Source organism: Staurois parvus, unplaced genomic scaffold, assembly GCF_062004578.1.
Source record: "Staurois parvus isolate SC_StPar_1 unplaced genomic scaffold, SC_StPar_1.0 ptg000704l, whole genome shotgun sequence".
Classification (NCBI taxonomy): Eukaryota; Metazoa; Chordata; class Amphibia; order Anura; family Ranidae; genus Staurois; species Staurois parvus.
The window spans coordinates 6,604,446-6,623,056 of record NW_028318500.1 but is presented as its reverse complement, the minus strand read 5'-3'; the positions used below and the strand labels follow the sequence as shown (position 1 = coordinate 6,623,056).

At 41.6% G+C, this 18,611-nt stretch overlaps 1 protein-coding gene across 1 annotated transcript in view; it reads left to right on the top strand.

The window, feature by feature from the left end:
* DCST2 (DC-STAMP domain containing 2) overlaps positions 1–18,611 on the top strand; it is a 58,788-nt gene that overhangs the window by 29,924 nt on the left and 10,253 nt on the right. The window contains exons 2-10 of the mRNA XM_089653166.1: positions 2,801–2,971; positions 9,244–9,345; positions 10,620–10,808; positions 11,187–11,252; positions 11,488–11,701; positions 11,883–12,040; positions 13,071–13,235; positions 13,353–13,520; positions 17,158–17,258. Coding sequence (XP_089509292.1) covers positions 2,801–2,971; positions 9,244–9,345; positions 10,620–10,808; positions 11,187–11,252; positions 11,488–11,701; positions 11,883–12,040; positions 13,071–13,235; positions 13,353–13,520; positions 17,158–17,258 — 1,334 coding nt within the window. The remainder of the gene's footprint in view (positions 1–2,800; positions 2,972–9,243; positions 9,346–10,619; positions 10,809–11,186; positions 11,253–11,487; positions 11,702–11,882; positions 12,041–13,070; positions 13,236–13,352; positions 13,521–17,157; positions 17,259–18,611) is intronic.

Below are 18,611 nucleotides of genomic sequence, written 5' to 3'. Positions count from 1 at the left end.
GTTAATGTATTTACAAAATTTAGGGACCATTAAGTCTCCAAATTTCTTATAATACCCCAACGTATACCCATTGGGTCCTGGGCTTTTCCCTCCTGCTGTATTCTTCAGGGCCATATTAATTTCCTCTTGGGAGATCGCTTGTTCTAACAATACTAGTTTTTCTTTTGATATTCTTGGCAAGTCTGCTGCCTTTATAAATTCCTGCCGTTTCCCCCTCTTTTCTTCCTCTGTAGCTTTCGGGTTCCTAGGTTTTACATCATACTACCTACTATAAAATTTTTGGAACGTTTCAGCAATATCAGTGGTGGAGTAAGCCAGTATACCCTTTTCATCTTTAATTTTTTTTCAATATAATTTATTCTGCTGCTTTTACATGCGTTTTCATGCTTTCTGGACAAACCAATGTATCTGACCGTGCTGGTGTGAACCAGGGCCATATGCATACACAGCAGATATTGTGCATACATTCTGAATGCGGTTTCAGATTGTTTCATTATCTGTTCACCGGTGCGTTTTTCATGCATTCTTAATGAGTTCCATTGAGTTTTTTTCCTTTATTTATTTTGATAATTGAAAAATCTTTTTTTTCCATTAGCACAGGGTGCATTCAGATGCATTTACATGCATTTTGATGCCTTCTGGATGAAATAATTCCAGCAGGTTGCACTTTTGTTGACCACGCTGGTGTGAACTAGGATCACTGGAAAATACATGGCAAACACTGTGCATGCATTCTGGATGCAGGTTAAGAAACACACTGGAAATCATCTGGTATGGAGCAGCCCTTAGGGACCCCATTCAGGCTAGGTTCACACCAGACCGCACTTAAACAGGTGGCTGTGGGAATTGCACCTGCAACCATCCGCTGCTCTGTAGGGATGCACGGGGTTGCCATTTATTCATAGTGGCACCCCCACACATCTCAACCCCTAGCAGGTTTGTTAATGTGGGAACAGCAGGGAAATCGCATGGTGCAAAAGCACCATGTGATTTCCTTGGAGTTGCATTTTGAAAAAGGTGCATGCACCTTTTTTTTATGCGGGAAACGTAGGCATTCACATTTGTGTGTTTCCTAAAGGCACAAAAAAACACAGAAATGTGCTGCAAGCGCAAGTCATGCTTGCTGTGCCATTAACTGTTAATGGCACCCCAAATGCGGGTAGCAGACCTGTGTTTTGACAGGCATTTGTTGCAACAAAACATGTTACAAACATACCAAAACACGCACTCAAAAAAAACGCTTGATACCCCATGGCCAAAATGGTTCTGGAGCTACTTTGGAGCATTTGTTGCACATAGGGCAGCCCATTTAAGTGAAGTTAGCACTGTACCATGCGATCCGGTTCAATGCATTTTTTAAACGTTTTAGTGTGCGATCCAGTGCGATTTCAGGTTTTTCAAATGAATGGGTTAAAAATCGCACAGCACAGTCCATATTTCTGTGTGATTCAGGTGTGAACCGGCCCTTAGGTCCCATTCAGACCTTGCGTAGCTCACGATTTGCGAGATTCACATGTGGTAACGCATGTCGCGCATATGGCAGCCCAGTCATTGCAATGGGCTGCCCTATGCGTGTTTGTCACCCAAACGAATCTCCTGCTCCCTTTTAGGTGACAAGCTTAGAGTAGTATTTAAATGCGTTTTGCCACGATTGTCTCGCAATTCTGTCACACGACAATCATGCCACAATTAAGAATAATAGCACTCAAACGCGCTTTTTGCAGTAATTTGGAATCACAGGCTTGCGGCGATTCTGCCCATGATTTCAAATCGCATAGAGTCAATGGGGTATTGAAGCCCATTCACTCTATGCCAGTTCCTCACATGCACATTGGCAACTCTTTAAAAATGGTTATCAATGTGCCATAATGGACTGAAAATCAGGCCTGCAGCATTTTTTGGCATGCAAGTGTGTTACCTTAGTGCATTGAAAATGAATGACATCACAAAGCACTAACGCAAGTATGGTATGCTACCCTATTAACCGTGCATTAATACAAAGCAGGTAGCATGAATGAGCCCTATGGAGCAGACCTGTACCATTTAATGTTTATGTAATTTAATTTATGTAATTTATTCGTACTAGTAATTTTTCAATTTAAAGGGGCACACCACCTGCAACTGAGGATCTAGTTTTTATTTGGAGAGATTCACCAGCTGATGATTTCCTATATCCTTTTGGTAAGATCTCCAAGGTGTGCACACTTATTGCAGATTATTATGAGATGCTCCCATCACTTTTATACTATGGAGTAACAGTTAGAGTTGGGGACACAGTTCACAAAGAAAACATGCTCTACTGCAGATTACTTTGGAGAGTGGGAACCAGTGCTCTGGCCTAAATGCCTTTGAAATGTAGTAAGAGTCCTCTGATACAATGAAGCCGGATACTCGGTAACATCCATTGGAACAATTCTTTATTGGCTATATGACAGCAGTAACAACTAACGCGTTTTGGATGAAGCCTTCTACTATGAGTAGTTACCGAGTAGCCTGCTTCATTGAATCAGAGTTGGGGTAGGACCAAAATGGCAGGCGGGTCACTCAAAACTTCTGAGTAAAGTTGGGATTGGTCATATTACAACACAGAGATCTCCCTGTTGGGTGTATCCAAGACATAAGAAGCCAGTGCGCCCCACTCACAACTATATCACTTTTGAGTGGACTGGCTATTCTATTGGCCAACCTGCTGTAGATCGAGAACGTCTGATGGTGGGTACAGGGTCAATATTCTTGTGTTAGGCAGGTTTAGGTTTCTTATTCCAAAATATGTCTAATAAAAAATTTCTCTTTCTTGTAGGATGCACGAGGGCTATCATTCTGGTCATCATCCTTTCCTTGGCCATGCAGGGACCATCAGCCAACACCCTGGAGAACTTCCAGCGAGCCACGGGTTCCATCTCCTGTGGTGTGGAAGTGGTCAGGAATCAGAGCATTGAGATCCTCAATTGCGTCAAGCAACCACTAATGAGTAAGTAACACGGATCTAATGTGGCCCTTTGGGCCCCTTCACTACTAAAAGTGGTGCACTCAGAATCTGGTGCAGCTGTGTATGGTAGCCAATCAGCTTCTTACTTCAGCTTGTTCAATGAAGCTTTGCCAATAAAACCTGGAAGCTGATTGGTTTCTGTGCAGAGCTGCACCAGATTTTGCACTTTCCAGTTTTAGTAAATAACCCCCAGAGTGTTGATGTGTTGCGTTGGTGCACTGCCTCTCAAATGACACCCCAATGAATCTCAACAACATACGTACTGCAACGCACCACCATGCATGATGTGCATTTCAGTGCACTGAGCTACAAACAAAATTCAGCAAGGCCTATTTTTGGGGGCACTGAGCTTCATTGCTGCCAGTTCATTGTGTGCACCACAACACACCTCAATGCACATAAACACATGCATTGTAGTGCTTCAATTGGACTCATTCACATGGGCATGGCAACACAGTTGTTTTTTTTTTTGCTTTGAGGTGCGCTACAGTCCCAATTTTGTGAATAGGCCCTTACAACCATTTTTTCCACAAGGCCGTTGTCATTATTTTGGGAAATATAACCATTTTGAATGCATGTAAGTTACATATAGTTAGTCTGGCTGAAAAAAGACAAAAGTCCATCCAGTAATGTAAGGCTTAATTCATAAAGCTAACGCCAGGATCCTGATTTAAAAAATTTGATCTGTACAAGTCCAATGAGATTTAGAAAAAATTGCACACTCATGCATTGTAAAATGCTAAATGCATTTTTTGAAAATGCATATCACATTTTTAATGCGTTGTGTTAAAATTTAACCCAATGTGTACTGTCTTTTACATCGCAAAACACAAACCTCTTCACCATAAATTGACATTAATCAATATCTAAAGTGTTCATAAATAATTGTGTCATAAATAAATAAATATATAAATAAATGAAAAAGTCCTACTTCCCAAAGGTGTATATTAAATACAACAGATAAATCTTCTCCCAAAGAAATTGTGCTTCTCCTAAAGAAATTGTGCTTCCACCATCCACCAGTGAACCCCTCAGCATGTGCACCCCTCAGCATGCGTTCCTCTCACCGGAAGTGACGTCGATCGTATTGACGGCGGACCGGATGTATTGACAAGGACGCACTTCCGGTCCGCTGTCAATACGATCGACGCCACTTCCGGTGAGTGGAACGCACGCTGAGGGGTGCGTTCCAAGCAGCCATCTTTGAGGTGGAATACATGGTCATCCTCTGCAAAACCGCAAGTCTATGAGGTTCCTGCTACTACTGTGGATATGAGGATATGTGTGAGCCATTGAGGCTAATAAACAAATGCTTTTACCTTTCCTTGAACATGTGAGTGGCCTGGTATTACTTTTACTGTATTGAATGTTACTGGCAGTATTACGCCATGGTATTTCTTTTTCTTGCACTGTTGAGGAGCTCTTGAAGGAGTGAGTTGGAGGAGAGCATCATATCAGTCAAGGTGGATAAAGAGTTCTGGAGAATTTAGAGGGGGCATAGGATCCCTAAAATCCTAAAAGGCGCAATACTCACCAATATCTGGTGAGTGCGGTTGATGTTGATTTTTCACTGGTGGATGGTGGAAGCACAATTTCTTTGGGAGAAGATTTATCTGTTGTATTTATTATACACCTTTGGGAAGAAGGACTTTTTCATTTATTTATATATTTATTTATTTATGACACAATTATTTATGAACACTTTAGATATTGATTAATGTCAATTTATGGTGAAGAGGTATGTGTTTTGCGCTGTCTATATATTTTTTCTTTATTAATTGGTGTTTTACACTGTTGCACAGCAGCATACCGTTACCTTAATTTTATTTAGATCCATTTTTTTATGCGCTGGGGTTTGTGATTATTTTCTGTCTTTTACATGTCCTTTTCATTCCTGGTTACCTGGAAAAAAAATTGGCATGCAACTCAAACTGCACTTTAAAAAATGTGCAGTGAGTTTTTAGTGCGTTTCTATAGACTATAATGGAAGGTACGTTTTTTTAAACAGAGCACTAACGCACAGCAAACTGATATGAAGTTAGATAAGATTTAGGGGGTGGTGCACACTTTAATCATATAGGAACGGGGTGCACGTAATAGGAGTGCATGCACTACTTTTCAAAAACGTACCAAACCAAATTGCATGGTACTGCGGCACCACATGATCTGGTGAATGAAAACATCTGCATTTGGAGTATCTTTAACCACTTCCAGTCCGGACACTTTTACCCCCTTCCTGAGCAGGGCAATTTTCAGCTTTCAGCGCTATCACACTTTATTTTGGTGGTATTTATTCACCGCTGGGATTTTTATTTTTTTGATATGTAAATGAAAATGTCCAAAAATTTTGAAAAAAGGTGTTTTTCTTCTAAACTTTTACAAATAAATAATATTTCATCATAAATCTTGGCCACAGTTTGTTCCGTTATCTTTTTAGTAAAAAAAAATAAGCCAAATTAGTTTATAACCAAAAATTATAATTTTTAAACATTTTGTTTTACATTTTTATTTTTTTTATATTATTATTTTTTTCTTTTTTTTTTACATACTGTCACCCTAGCAGTACAGTGTCACCATGGTGACACTGTACTATTTTTGGGGGGTGATGAAGATTTTTTTTTTACACTGATTGCTTTTACACCCATATAGGATGTAAAAGCAATCATTTCTCTTTCTCTCTGTCTGCATTCTTGCAGCCATTAGTAACTACTGAGTGAGCTGTGATTGGTCACAGCTTGTTACATGGTACAAGGCTGTTGTGAATAGCCTTGTACCATGTGACCTCTGTGATCATTCACAGATTTCACACGTAGTAAGCAATGATGTCACAAGTGACATCTTGCTTACTACTTTGCATGTGATCACTGATTGGCCAATCAGTGATCACATGATCAGGACCTCGTACAGAGGTCCCGTCCAACAATCAGTGTTTCACTGTGTCCAGAGGACACAGCGGCAACGGATTGCGGTGCTGCGCGCTCCCCGGGAAGCGTGCACAAGCAGGGTGCGGGGAGGCCGTTTATAGACGGTCACCCGACCCTGCAGTGCCACCGTCTGGCCGTTTATATACAACGACCAGTCGGGAAGTGGTTAAGAATGTATTGACACACACAGTGGATCTCACAGGTAGTGTATTTTGAGCACGGTGCAGGAAACGGACATGGAGTAGACCTTTCCGTACCACCTTCTGGTGTGAACCGGCGGTAAAGACAGAAGTTGGCGAATAAATCTGATTTCTTTTTATGAGGAGGTGAGCAAAACCTTGGACAGAAGGGTGGCGGTGGACGTCGTATACTTGGATTTTGCAAAAGCAAAAGCAATTGACACAGTTCCCCACACACAGCTAATGTGTAAGGTAAAGTCTACAGGCTTGGAAAAACCTGTATGTAAATGGATAGAAAACTTGCTAAAAGATCGTATTCAGAGAGTAGTGGTTGATGATTCATACTCTGAATGGTCTAGGGTTGTTAGTGGTGTACCCCAAGGTTCAGTGTTGGGACCCTTACTTTTTAATATATTTATAAACGATATAAGGTCTGGGATGAAAAATATTGTTTCAGTCTTTGCAGATGACACCAAGCTGTGCAGTGGAATAACGTCCTTACAGGATGTCTCCAATTTACAAGCTGACCTCAATGCACTGTTTAATTGGGCAACTATGTGGCAAATGAGATTTAATGTTGATAAATGTAATGTTATGCACTTGGGGGCTAAGAATATGCATGCACAGGGGTGGACTGACAACTCATGAGGCCCCCGGGCAATACGGGATCATGGGGCCCCTGTGTCCTTGCCCAAACTCAAAAAAGCCTATGAAAAAGGCATCTCATGGGGCCCCCTACTGACCCTGGGCCCTCAGGCAGTGCCCGAGTTTCCAAATAGTCAGTCCGTCCCTGTGCATGCACCATATATACTAGGGGGGTACAACTGGAGGAATCAATGGTGGAGAAGGATCTGGGAGTTCTGGTAGATCACAAGCTTAATAATGGCATGCAATGCCAAGCTGCGGTTTCTGAAGCAAGCAAAATCCTCTCTTGTATTAAAAGAGGTATAGACTCCAGAGAGAGAGAGATATCATATTACCCCTGTACAAATCATTAGTAACACCTCATCTGGAATATGCAGTTCAGATTTGGGCACCAATTCACAAAAAGAACATTGGGGAACTGGAGAAAGTACAGAGAAGGGAAACCAAACTGATACGAGGTATGGAGGAGATCAGCTATGAGGAAAGATTAGAGGAACTAAATCAGCAATGGGCAAACTACGGCCCGCGGGCCGTATACGGCCCGGCGGACCTTTTAATCCGGCCCACGGAGCGTGGCAAACATCGGCTGTCAGAATGTGTGTAGGCGGGGCAGCGTGAGGAACGTGAGGGGAGCTAGGCTCCTCTCACAGTCCGCCCTGAAGACCGGAACGGCGCGGGAACACGGCGAGAGGAACGCGCGGAGCAAAGGTAAGTGAATTGACACAGGGGGGACTTGGGGACTTAATATGGGGGATGAATTAATATGGGGAATGAATTACTATGGGGGATGAATTACTATATGGGGGATGAATTACTATAGGGGATGAATTACTATATGGGGGATGAATTACTATGGGGGATGAATTACTATATGGGGGATGAATTACTATGGGGGATGAATTACTATGGGGGATGAATTACTATATGGGGGATGAATTACTATGGGGGATGAATTACTATATGGGGGATGAATTACTATGGGGGATGAATTACTATATGGGGGATGAATTACTATGGGGGATGAATTACTATATGGGGGATGAATTACTATGGGGGATGAATTACTATATGGGGGATGAATTACTATGGGGGATGAATTACTATATGGGGGATGAATTACTATGGGGGATGAATTACTATATGGGGGATGAATTACTATATGGGGGATGATTTACTATGGGGGATGAATTACTATATGGGGGATGAATTACTATGGCGGATGAATTACTATATGGGGGATGAATTACTATGGGGGGATGAATTACTATATGGGGGATGAATTACTATGGGGGATGAATTACTATATGGGGGATGAATTACTATGGGGGATGAATTACTATATGGGGGATGAATTACTATGGGGGATGAATTACTATATGGGGGATCAATTACTATATGGGGGATGAATTACTATGGGGGATCAATTACTATATGGGGGAATAATTACTATGCTTACTATGGGGGAATATTACTATACTTACTATGGATGACACATACACATCATTCATCTACTCTTGGTCCGGCCCCCGGGTCCAATATATGAACCCATTGCGGCCCTCAAGTCAAAAAGTTTGCCCACCCCTGAACTAAATTTATTCTCTCTTGAGAAGAGGAGATTAAGGGGGGATATGATCAACATGTATAAATACATACCAGTGGTTCATATAGTGAACTCGGTGTAGTTATTCCCCCTGAGGTCATCACAGATGACAAGGGGGCACTCTTTACGTCTGGAGGAAAAGAAATTTAATCTCCAAATAAGGAAAGGTTTCTTCACAGTAAGAGCTGTGAGAATGCGGAATAGACTCCCTCAAGAGTTGGTTCTGGCCATCTCAGTGGATTGCTTTAAAAAAGGCCTGGATTCTTTCTTGGATACACAGAATATAACTGGATACTAACATTTATAGGTAAAGTTGATCCTGGGAATATCCGATTGCCTCCCGGGGGATCAGGAAGAAATTTTTTCCCCTGCAGGAGCAAATTGAATCATGTTTTGCTGGGTTTTTTTGCCTTCCTCTGGATCAACTGTGGGTGTAGGATTATAACTTTTTTTTTTCATGGTTGAACTGGATGTACTTTTGTCTTTTTTTCAGCCAGACTAACTATGGAACTTTATAAAGGGGACTATTTTTCATGCACTTTTACTGCGCTGTGGGGGGCCACGTTTTAGAGTGGCAAAAGCACACTAGTGTCAACAGGGCCTTAGGGTAAGCACACAAGTTACAATATGATTGTACAACATCTATAAAATCTCCTTTACGTAGGAGGTGGGGTGGTAAAGGGAGGGGGGCGAAAGAGCTAGGTCAGCACAGACAGGGGAGCAGACTATGATTGATAGATAGATAGATAGATAGACAAAAAATATATACCCATTTTCATTAGAAAATAAAAGGTCCATGGCCAGTATGAAGATCTGATCTCCGTGGTAAAACTTTTTGAATTGGGTCTATACAATGGAGCCCTTTAAAACTATAGTTTTTTGTCTCTTTTTTTTTCTCTTCTGCAGAGGCTTTGAATTTCCTGAAGGAAATGGCGGGAAAAGTAAAAAATGTCGCTGGAAAAGCTAAGAACTTTTTTGATAGAGTCAAGCAACAGATGAAAGTGATTAGTAAGTAAAACGATCAGCTTCTAGGTTGGTGGGATGATGGGGCTCCTTAAGTAGAGGAAAAATCAGACAGACATTGCTAGAGTGCTCTGTGATCTGTAAGAATGACACCATATTTATAAAGCATTTAATGTGACATTCACATAACGTTCACTGGTGAATCAATCACCGTAATTTAAAATACATGCAGAGAATGTTTGGTGAAAGTCACATGCTTTATAAATATAGCACCGAGAACAATTTTTTTAACCCTTTTCTTCAAGAAGTACAGCCAAAGCTCTTTTGGTTGTACTTCTCCTGTGGATCACAGAAGTGCAGTTCGTTCTGCACTCCTTTGACCCATTTTCATCTGAAACCCGCTATAGGCTGACATCACTCAGCCGTCCCAAGCTTGGGAAACATCCCGACCTTAAAGTTGGGATCCACCCCAGAGTCCGGAGCTGCACCTGGCTCAGCCTCTTAGTGAGCCGCTGGGGGGGGGGGGGGGGTGCAGACAGTGGTGACTGACAGTTACCGCTCTCAGCAATCAGCGGTCATGTGATCGCTGAGTTCTCACACTTAGAGCAGACGGGGGACAGATGATGATGATGATGATGAAGTATAGGTATACTTTGGCAATAAAAAAAGATACCATACTTCTCTTTCAAACGGTTAGTCTGCCTCAACAATGAGACCAGGGGTGGACTGGGCTGGGAGGCCAGGGGGTCATTTTCTAAAATAGCACAAAGAAGAATACCTTTTACCTTAGTTAGCCCACCTCAATTACAAGACCAGAGGAGGACTGAACTGGAAGGCCAGGGGGTCATTTTATTTATAAATATAGCACCAAGAACATTTTTTTTCCCTTTTCTTAAAGGGTTAATCTACCTCAACTACAAGACCAGGGGGTCATTTGCTTTATAAAATTAGTACCAAGACTTTTTTACCCTTTTCCTTAAAGTTTTAGTCCATGTCACTTACAGGACCAGAGGAGGACAGGGCTGGGAGGCCAGAGGGGTAATTTCTAGCACCAAGAACAATAGTTTTTACCTTCTTCTTAAAGGGTTAGTCCACCTCAACTGCAAGACCAGGGGAAGACTGGGCCGGGAGGCCAGGGAGTCATTTGCATATTAAAAATAGCACCAATTACCTTTTTTACCCATTTCTTAAACGGTTAGTCCACCCCAATTACAAGACCAGGGGAGTACTGAGTTGGGAGATCAGGGGGTCATTTATTTACTTCTACTGTCCATTCCTGTAGATGACATCTAGGTCTGACTCTGATTTCTTTCTTGTAGGCAAAATGCTCTATCAGATATGGGTCTTCATTTACAGCGTCGGAGACATCTGCAACGAAGAGCTTTTGAACCCATACAAGAAGTGCATCAAGGTATTCGAAGACGGCAAGAAAAACTGCCAAGACTTGGGAGTCGGCTTAATTTGCAACATCATAGATGGGTTCACATGGCTATGTGGAGTGGCCAAAAGTAAGTAGATTTTTATTATCCAAAAAAATTAGGGACACAACTGTCAGTGCAATAGACCTGGTCCTCTTCAGGATGGCCTATGTGCTTCTGGTAGAAAATCTAACGTAGCAATGGATGAAATGGGTTATATAATCCTTCATTAAGTTGTACATTTTAAGGGTCATGAGATCTTCCAAGAAATGTCACTTGGGCCTATCAACAAGTATGAAACTTTTTTCTTGGAGAAACAAGGCTAATGCATCCGACCCATCAAACTTCTTTTTGTTGGTTGGTATGGGGAAAACCCACCATATACTCTTATAACTGCAGTCCTAGGTGTCCATGAAGGATTACACGTACCTTACTATTAGGACTAATCTTCATTTTTTTCTTTTACAGTTGTCACTGTCATCTGCGTCATTCCATCCTATGTAGGAGAATACATTAGGAACCACGTTCGTGCTCGTAAGTACCACACAATTGCTTTGTTAATGGCTAACTCCATCTTTTGGACCATGTTACGTTACACCTGTTTTTAGGGTGTAACATAGTACAAGTGGGTCCTTCCACCTGCAAACCATCCAACCCTGTGACAGCATGTGGTGTCTTCTCTCTGGTTTGTAAAAGGTGGTCTTGGCCTTTAAAATTCTTGGCTACAAGTTTCAGCAACAAGTTTCTAACCTCCTCTCTCTTCCTGCAGCTGCCATCACCGTGCTAAATAACATCAAGAAGAAATTTGATTACAATATGACCATCTACTACGATCTTGGTGGAACGATCAACTCTAGCAAGAGTGTATTCACAATTGCTAGTGACATTATGGAGGAAGTGAAGCAGGATCTTGATCCTTACCGGGAGGTCTTGCAGATCTCCTCCTACTCCATCTTCCTTATCTCCATCTTCACATACGTTCAGTAAGTATTTTTTAATATTTTTTATTTTTTTTAGGAATGGGCAATTTTTGTCCTACCCTTTCAATTCTTGAGAGCTTAAAAGCTACTAGCTGGGACTTTTACCTCCTTAACAGTTTTAGAGTCACAGATTGACCATGGCCTATGTACACTGCCTCTAAGCCTTGCCTTTTTTTTTTTTCAGGGCTCTCCGTTATCTCAAACGGTATGCCACCGATGACAACTTTGACAACATCTATATCACACGGGAGTTTGTTGCTATGGATGTTAGGAGGGTCAAACAAGGCTTGACGAACCTTCTGCCTCTCTCAGAAAGGGAATCCTATGGGCTGATTCGACCAAGTAAGCCTTAATATTTTCTCTCTTTTTTTGTCCGAACATACACTTTAATCATATCTAATAGAAGTCAGGTCTTCAGCTTCAGGGTTAGACCCCTGCCAGTTTTTTTTTTTTTTTTGCTTTCTATATTCCTTTTACAAAGATTTACCATCTCTATTTGTCCTATTGACCATTGTCACCTGGACTGAAAGTAGAAGATCCTTGGAAATCCCCCAACCTCAATGCAGTGTAAATGAAAAAAGGATCACCCAGGCTATGGTCTATACCATAGGTGAGGCAGTCCTCCTTTATAAAGTTCAGAAATATGAGCACTTATGGTGCCCCTGGGTAACCCATTACTTGCCTCCTCACTTTGACAAATCCTTATTGCCCCAAAATTGCCATATTTTAGCTCATCAAGACCAGGCTGCAGCTTATTCCTGGGATACCCCTACCCTCCCTTCTTCTATTTTCTCCTACCCAATTTCTCCTCAACTTCTTTAACGCTTGCACTTGGGTGCCATGATTAGGCTCTGGGGCAAGGCAAAATACATTGGGGCGTGACTCTAGATGGATCGAGCTGGGGCTGCTGTTACCTGTTAATTGCATGGCTGGATAGGCGTGCAGCTGCTGGAATACCTTTCAATTGCTACAGCATATCTGTTAAGTCCCAATTTGTATTGGTGCCAAGTGTCTGTACTTTTCCAAATACAATGAAAAATTTTAACAAAAAAGTAAGGGAAGATACAAAACTCTGAGTTGTCATAAGAACAGTAATAGAGGGGAACTTTTCTAATGGGAGCACTTTTTCAGGTAACATGGTCTAACAGGGAATCTGCCACTTTGTGGACATTTCCTTTCACTTCCTATTGTGTCTAGAAAATAGGAAGTGAAGAAAAATCTCTCAAATAGGACAAAGATGGCAAAAATATCTGACAGGGAATTAAAAAAAACACTTCATTGAAATGGGAAAAAAAAATATATAGATATACATTAAATTTAATCATGATGTAATGCCACTCATCATTTTTTCTTTTTTCTGTTCTAATTTCAGAGGCCTTCCTATTGACAAGAAAGGAGAGAAAAGGATACACATTTGAAATCATGAATATATTCAGGAGCCTGCTACTCGTCTCCTTAATCGTTCTTGCCGACTACGGTGTGTTCTGGGTCATTGCAGCAATTTCTTCTATCTTGAACAGAGACATCATTATAAAAGGTAAGTATCCCCAACGTCTGCTGTACTAGAAGAAAAGTTCATCCCGGAGCACTCATGTAATCATAGTATAAATGCCAATATGACAATAATGATTCCTATTTCTTCTTTCTTCACTAGCACCATATGTTTTTCGTCTCAACGTTACTGGAAGAGGCTTTGTAAATGACATCCTTGCCGAGCTAGCGGACGCAATGGACGTTGTCGGGCAGAAAAACATCACTGTGATAGCCAAGCAATGTATCCCCAAACCTTCGGAGCCAGACTACTATGGCTATCTTATGATTGGTAAGTTAATATTTCCTACAAAGTCCTAGTGACATTTATTCTGAACAAGACACCTCTAATTGCCACACTGGGATTATATTATCTGGGGCAGCCTTTCTCAACCTTTTTATCTTTGAGAAACATTTTTAGGTCTTGGGGAACCCCTGCTAAAACCAATTTATTGGGGTCAATGTGGAAAAATGCCAGTTACATCAGGGGTCCCCATACTGCAGCCTGTGGGCCTGGTGTAGCCCCCTTCTTGCTTTTATCTGGCCCTTGGGGCACTATTCCTACCACTGACACCAACAATGCGGTACTATTCCTTCCACTGATACCAGAGATGGGGAATTAATTGTCACACTGACACCACTGTCCAAAACATTTATGGCATTGTGTCCTCCCACCAATGCTAGGGCATTTCCTACTCCCATTTGCCACAATCTGGCCCAGCTAAAAGTTTGAAGAGATGTAAACTGGCCCTTTGTCTCGAAAGTTTGGAGACCCCTGGTCTAAATGCTCCCCCTAGCTAAAAAGAGCATTGGTGTCATGACTGGGCCATGTGATGTTGACCCCAGGACTGTGTAGGAACCTTAGACCAAGGAACCCCTAGCAACCACTGAGGAACCCTAGAGTTCCATGGAACCCTGGTTGAGAATGGTTGGTTTGGGGGTATCAGTTGTTCTTCCTCTAATATAAGCTCATTACCAGAGGCACCCCCCTTAGCTAAAAAGAGCACAGGTGTCTTGACTCGGTGTAGTGTGGGTTTTGAACAGTTATTGATTTACAGGAAACCTAGTAGTAGTTTTGTGTTTTCAATTAGGTTATTGTATCAGTAATCATGAAAATATATATACAGTTAGGTCCATATATATTTGGACACAGGCACAATGTTCATACTTTTGGCTCTGTATGCCACCAGAATAAATTGAAATGAAACAATCCAAATGAATTTGAAGTGCAGACTTTCAGCTTTAATTCAAGGGGTTGAGCATAAATATCAAGTACAAATTTTAGGAACTGCAACCATTTTTATACTTAGTCCCTCCATTTTCAGGGGCTGAAATGTAATTAGACAAATTAATATAATCATAAATAAAATGTTCATTTTTAATATTTTGTTGAGAATCCTTTACTGGCAATGACTACCTGAAGTCTGGAACCCATGGACATTACCAAAGACTGGGTTTCCTCCTTTCTGATGCTTTGCCAGGCTTTAACTGCAGCTGTCTTCAGTTGTTCTTTGTTTGTGAGTCTTTCTGCCTTTAGTTTTGCCTTCAGCAAGTGAAATGCATGCTCAATTGGGTTGTGATCAGGTGATTGACTCGGACATTGCAGAATATTCCACTTCTTTTCCTTCAAAAGCTCCTGGGTTGCTTTTGCAGTATGTTTTGGATCATTGTCCATCTGTACTGTGAAGCACCGTCCAATCAACTTTGCTGCATTTGGCTGAATCTGGGCTGACAGTATATCTTTAAACACTGCAGAATTCATCCGACTGCTTCTGTCTTCTGTCACATCATCAATAAACACCAATGACCCAGTACCACTGGAAGCCATGCATGCCCATGCCATCACACTGCCTCCACCATGTTTTACAGATGACGTTGTGTCCTTTGGATCATGAGCTGTTCCAAGCCTTCTCCACACTTTTCTTCCCATCATTCTGGTACAGATTAATCTTAGTTTCATCCGTCTAAAGAATGCTTTTCCAGAACTGGTCTGGCTTCTTTAGATGTTTTTTGGCAAACTCTAATCTGGCTTTTCTATTATTCAGGCTTATGAATGGTTTGCACCTTGTGGTGAAGCCTCTGTATTTGCTCCCGTGATGTCTTCTCTTGATTGTAGACTTTGGCCATGATACGCCCACCTCTTGGAGAGTATCCTTCACTTATCTGGATGTTATGAATGGGTTTCTCTTTACAATAGAGAGGATCCTGCAATCATCCATCACTGTTGTCTTCCGTGGACGTCCATGCCTTTTTATGTTGTTGAGCTCACCAGTGTGTTCTTCTTTCCTCTGAATGTACAAAACTGTTGATTTGGCCACTCCTAATGTTGCTGCTATCTCTCTGATGGATTTGTTTAGTTTTTGAAGCCTTATAATGCCCTGTTTCACTTGGATGGACAGCTCCTTTGAATGCATGATGTAGGTTCACAGGAATAGATTCCAAATGCAAATACCACACTTAGAATCCACTCCAGACTTTTTACCTGCTTAATTGATCAAGAAATAACGAAGGAGTAGCCCACACCTGGCCATGAAACAGCTTTTGATTCAATTGTCCACTTACTTTTGCTCCCTTGAAAAAGGGAGGATGGCTACTCTTAAGAGCTGTAATTCCTAAACCCTTCCTCCAATTTGGATATGCATACCCCCAAATTAAACCTGAGAGTCTGCACTTTCAGCCCATATCCATTATATAACTATATGTTTTGGTAAATACCTAAAAAAACTACCTGTGTCCAAATATATATGGACCTAACTGTGTATATATATATATAAATATATATATATATATATATATATATATATATATAAAATATGTCTAGTGTATACTGAAACATATGGCCTCATGTATACTAAGACATATGGCCTCATTATCCTGTGGGGAGTTGTGAACCTTTGACCTTTTCATTCTGTGGTGTGGCTCAAACCAGTTTTGATGAGTTTTTGAACCACTATATAAATGCTTGTAATAGAAAGAGTTAGTTGGGGATTTGATTCATATTGAAGTATGGATCAAGGACTGTCACTTCCAGAAACTTTGAAAGAAGAAGTTGCAAAACCTCCCCTGGTGTGCAACAATGCTGTATCTATTTTTATCATCTGTAATACCTCTTTTAACCATGCTAAGTAAATTATTTTATTATTTTACGAGTTTGTCTGAAATTATTGTACCACATCAGCATATCTGAAAGAATAAACATAGGAACTTTTAAGTTTTAAGGCTAACCACTTATTACACTTGGTAATGCAGTGTTGGCTACTGGACTATGCAGGAGCCATGAAAGGGGTGGTCAGTTAGCCATGGATCCAAAAACCCCTAGCAACCACTGGAGGAACACTAGGGTTCCATGGAACCCTGGTTGAGAATGGTTGGTTTGGGGGGATCGCTTGTTCTTCCCCTAATATAAGCTCATCACCGGAGGTGCCCCTCTTATCTAAGAAGAGCACTGGTGTCATGACTCGGCAATGCAATGTTGGCCCCTGGACTATGCAGGGGCCATGAAAGGGGAGGTCAGTAAGCCATGGACCCAGAAACCCCTAGCAACCACTGGAGAAACTCTAGGGTTCCAGGGTTTCAAGGACCCTGGTTGAGAATGGTTGGTTTAGGGGGACCAATTGTTCTTCCTCTAAAATAAGCTCATCACCAGGGGTTCCCCCTTAGCTAAAAGGAGCACTGGTGTCATGACTCTGCCATGTGATGTTGGCCCCTGGACTATGCAAGAACCATGAAAGGGGAGGTCAATTAGCCACAGATCAAGGAACCCCCTAGCAACCACTAGAGGAACCCTAGGGTTTCATGGAACTCTGGTTGAGAATGGATGGTCTAGGTGATTAATTATGCTTCCTCTAATATAAGCCCATCACCATAGGTGTCTTCAAAAAACATAAGCAAGTATGACTAACTGTCTTCTATTCATTCTCGATTCACAGGTGGCTTGTACATTTTCGCCTTCTTCGCGTCTTTCTTTGGAGTGTACATCCACAGGCTGAAACGGACTATTTGTGCATGTTACTTTCCTCAACGGGAGCAGGTAAGTTTTCCAATCATCAGTTTATTCTTCAGGCCAATGTCATGTTCTGTTTATAACTTCAGCAGTGTCCAAGGCAGAATAGGAGTACAAAGCAGTCCTGTTATTTAATGTGTATATTCACTTTTAAAGGAGAATAACAAGCATGTTTATACCTACCTGCTGCGTGCAGTGGTTTTGCACACAGCAGCCTGGATCCTCCTCTTCTCAGGTCCCTCGCAGGCTCTCCTGGCCCTTCCCTCCTGTCGGGTGCCCCTACAGCAAGCAGCTTGTTTTGGGGGCACCCTCTGCTCCATGTGTCCATTCACATATAGAGCCATGGCTTGGCCCTGCCCCCTCTTCCTCCTCATTAACTGACTGGCTGTGATTGACAGTAGAGGGAGCCAATAGCTCCCGCTTGCTGTCTCAGCCAATGAGGAGGCAGAGACCCGGGACAGCCGAGGCTGTTGTTCACATCGCTGGATCACGATGGGGCTCAGGTAAGTATTGAGGGGACTGGGGGCATTGCTGCACACAGAAGGTTTTTTATCTTCATGCATTAAATGCATGAAGGTAAAAAACCTTGAGCATTTACAACCACTTTAAGTTCAGGATAAAGCAGGAAGGAGTTAGGACCACCTACTGGTTTTTATTATCTCCGTTAGTGCTTCATCCTATTTGTACTGATGTGACCATTGTCACCAAGACAGAAAGTAATAGGAAGTCTGAAGTATTATACTTGTCACCAGAACATGAGATGTTGGGAAATCTCCCATTGGAGATACTTGTCTAAGAGGTTGACTTCCCCTGCTTTGTAGAGATTTCTTCTCACTTCCTGTTGTATTTCTGGGACAGCAAGTAAAGGGAAATCTCCAAAATGGGGCAAAGACAACAACAACAAAAAAGGATATATACAAACGGTATAAAACTCCTGCGCAGCTATCTTCAATTTCTTCTACTGAGCTGCCGCTAACACCTGATCCTCTCCTTTTTGATGGATAAATGATAAATTGATGTGTGTATGGTGTAGCGCTGCTAAAATTAAAACATATATCCAAAAGTGTTTAACCTTATTGTGAACCAATTAAAATATTTATACAATAAACAAATAAAGATATTCGGTGATTATAGCACTCGGTGATTCCTTATGGTGAGATATATATCACTGTATAGGTGATTATAATACACGTGCAAATAATATCTTCAATATAGTGCTTGCAACACACACTGGTAGTAAATAGTGATAAATGTCCACAAGCAGAACAGTTTTGACCATGTGGAACTCAAAACAGCATGCACAACTTGTAAGTGCTGGTGATGGGTGAGAATCCTATAGTAGCTAGCGTGCCCCCTCACCTTCCCCCTGCGACCCGCAGG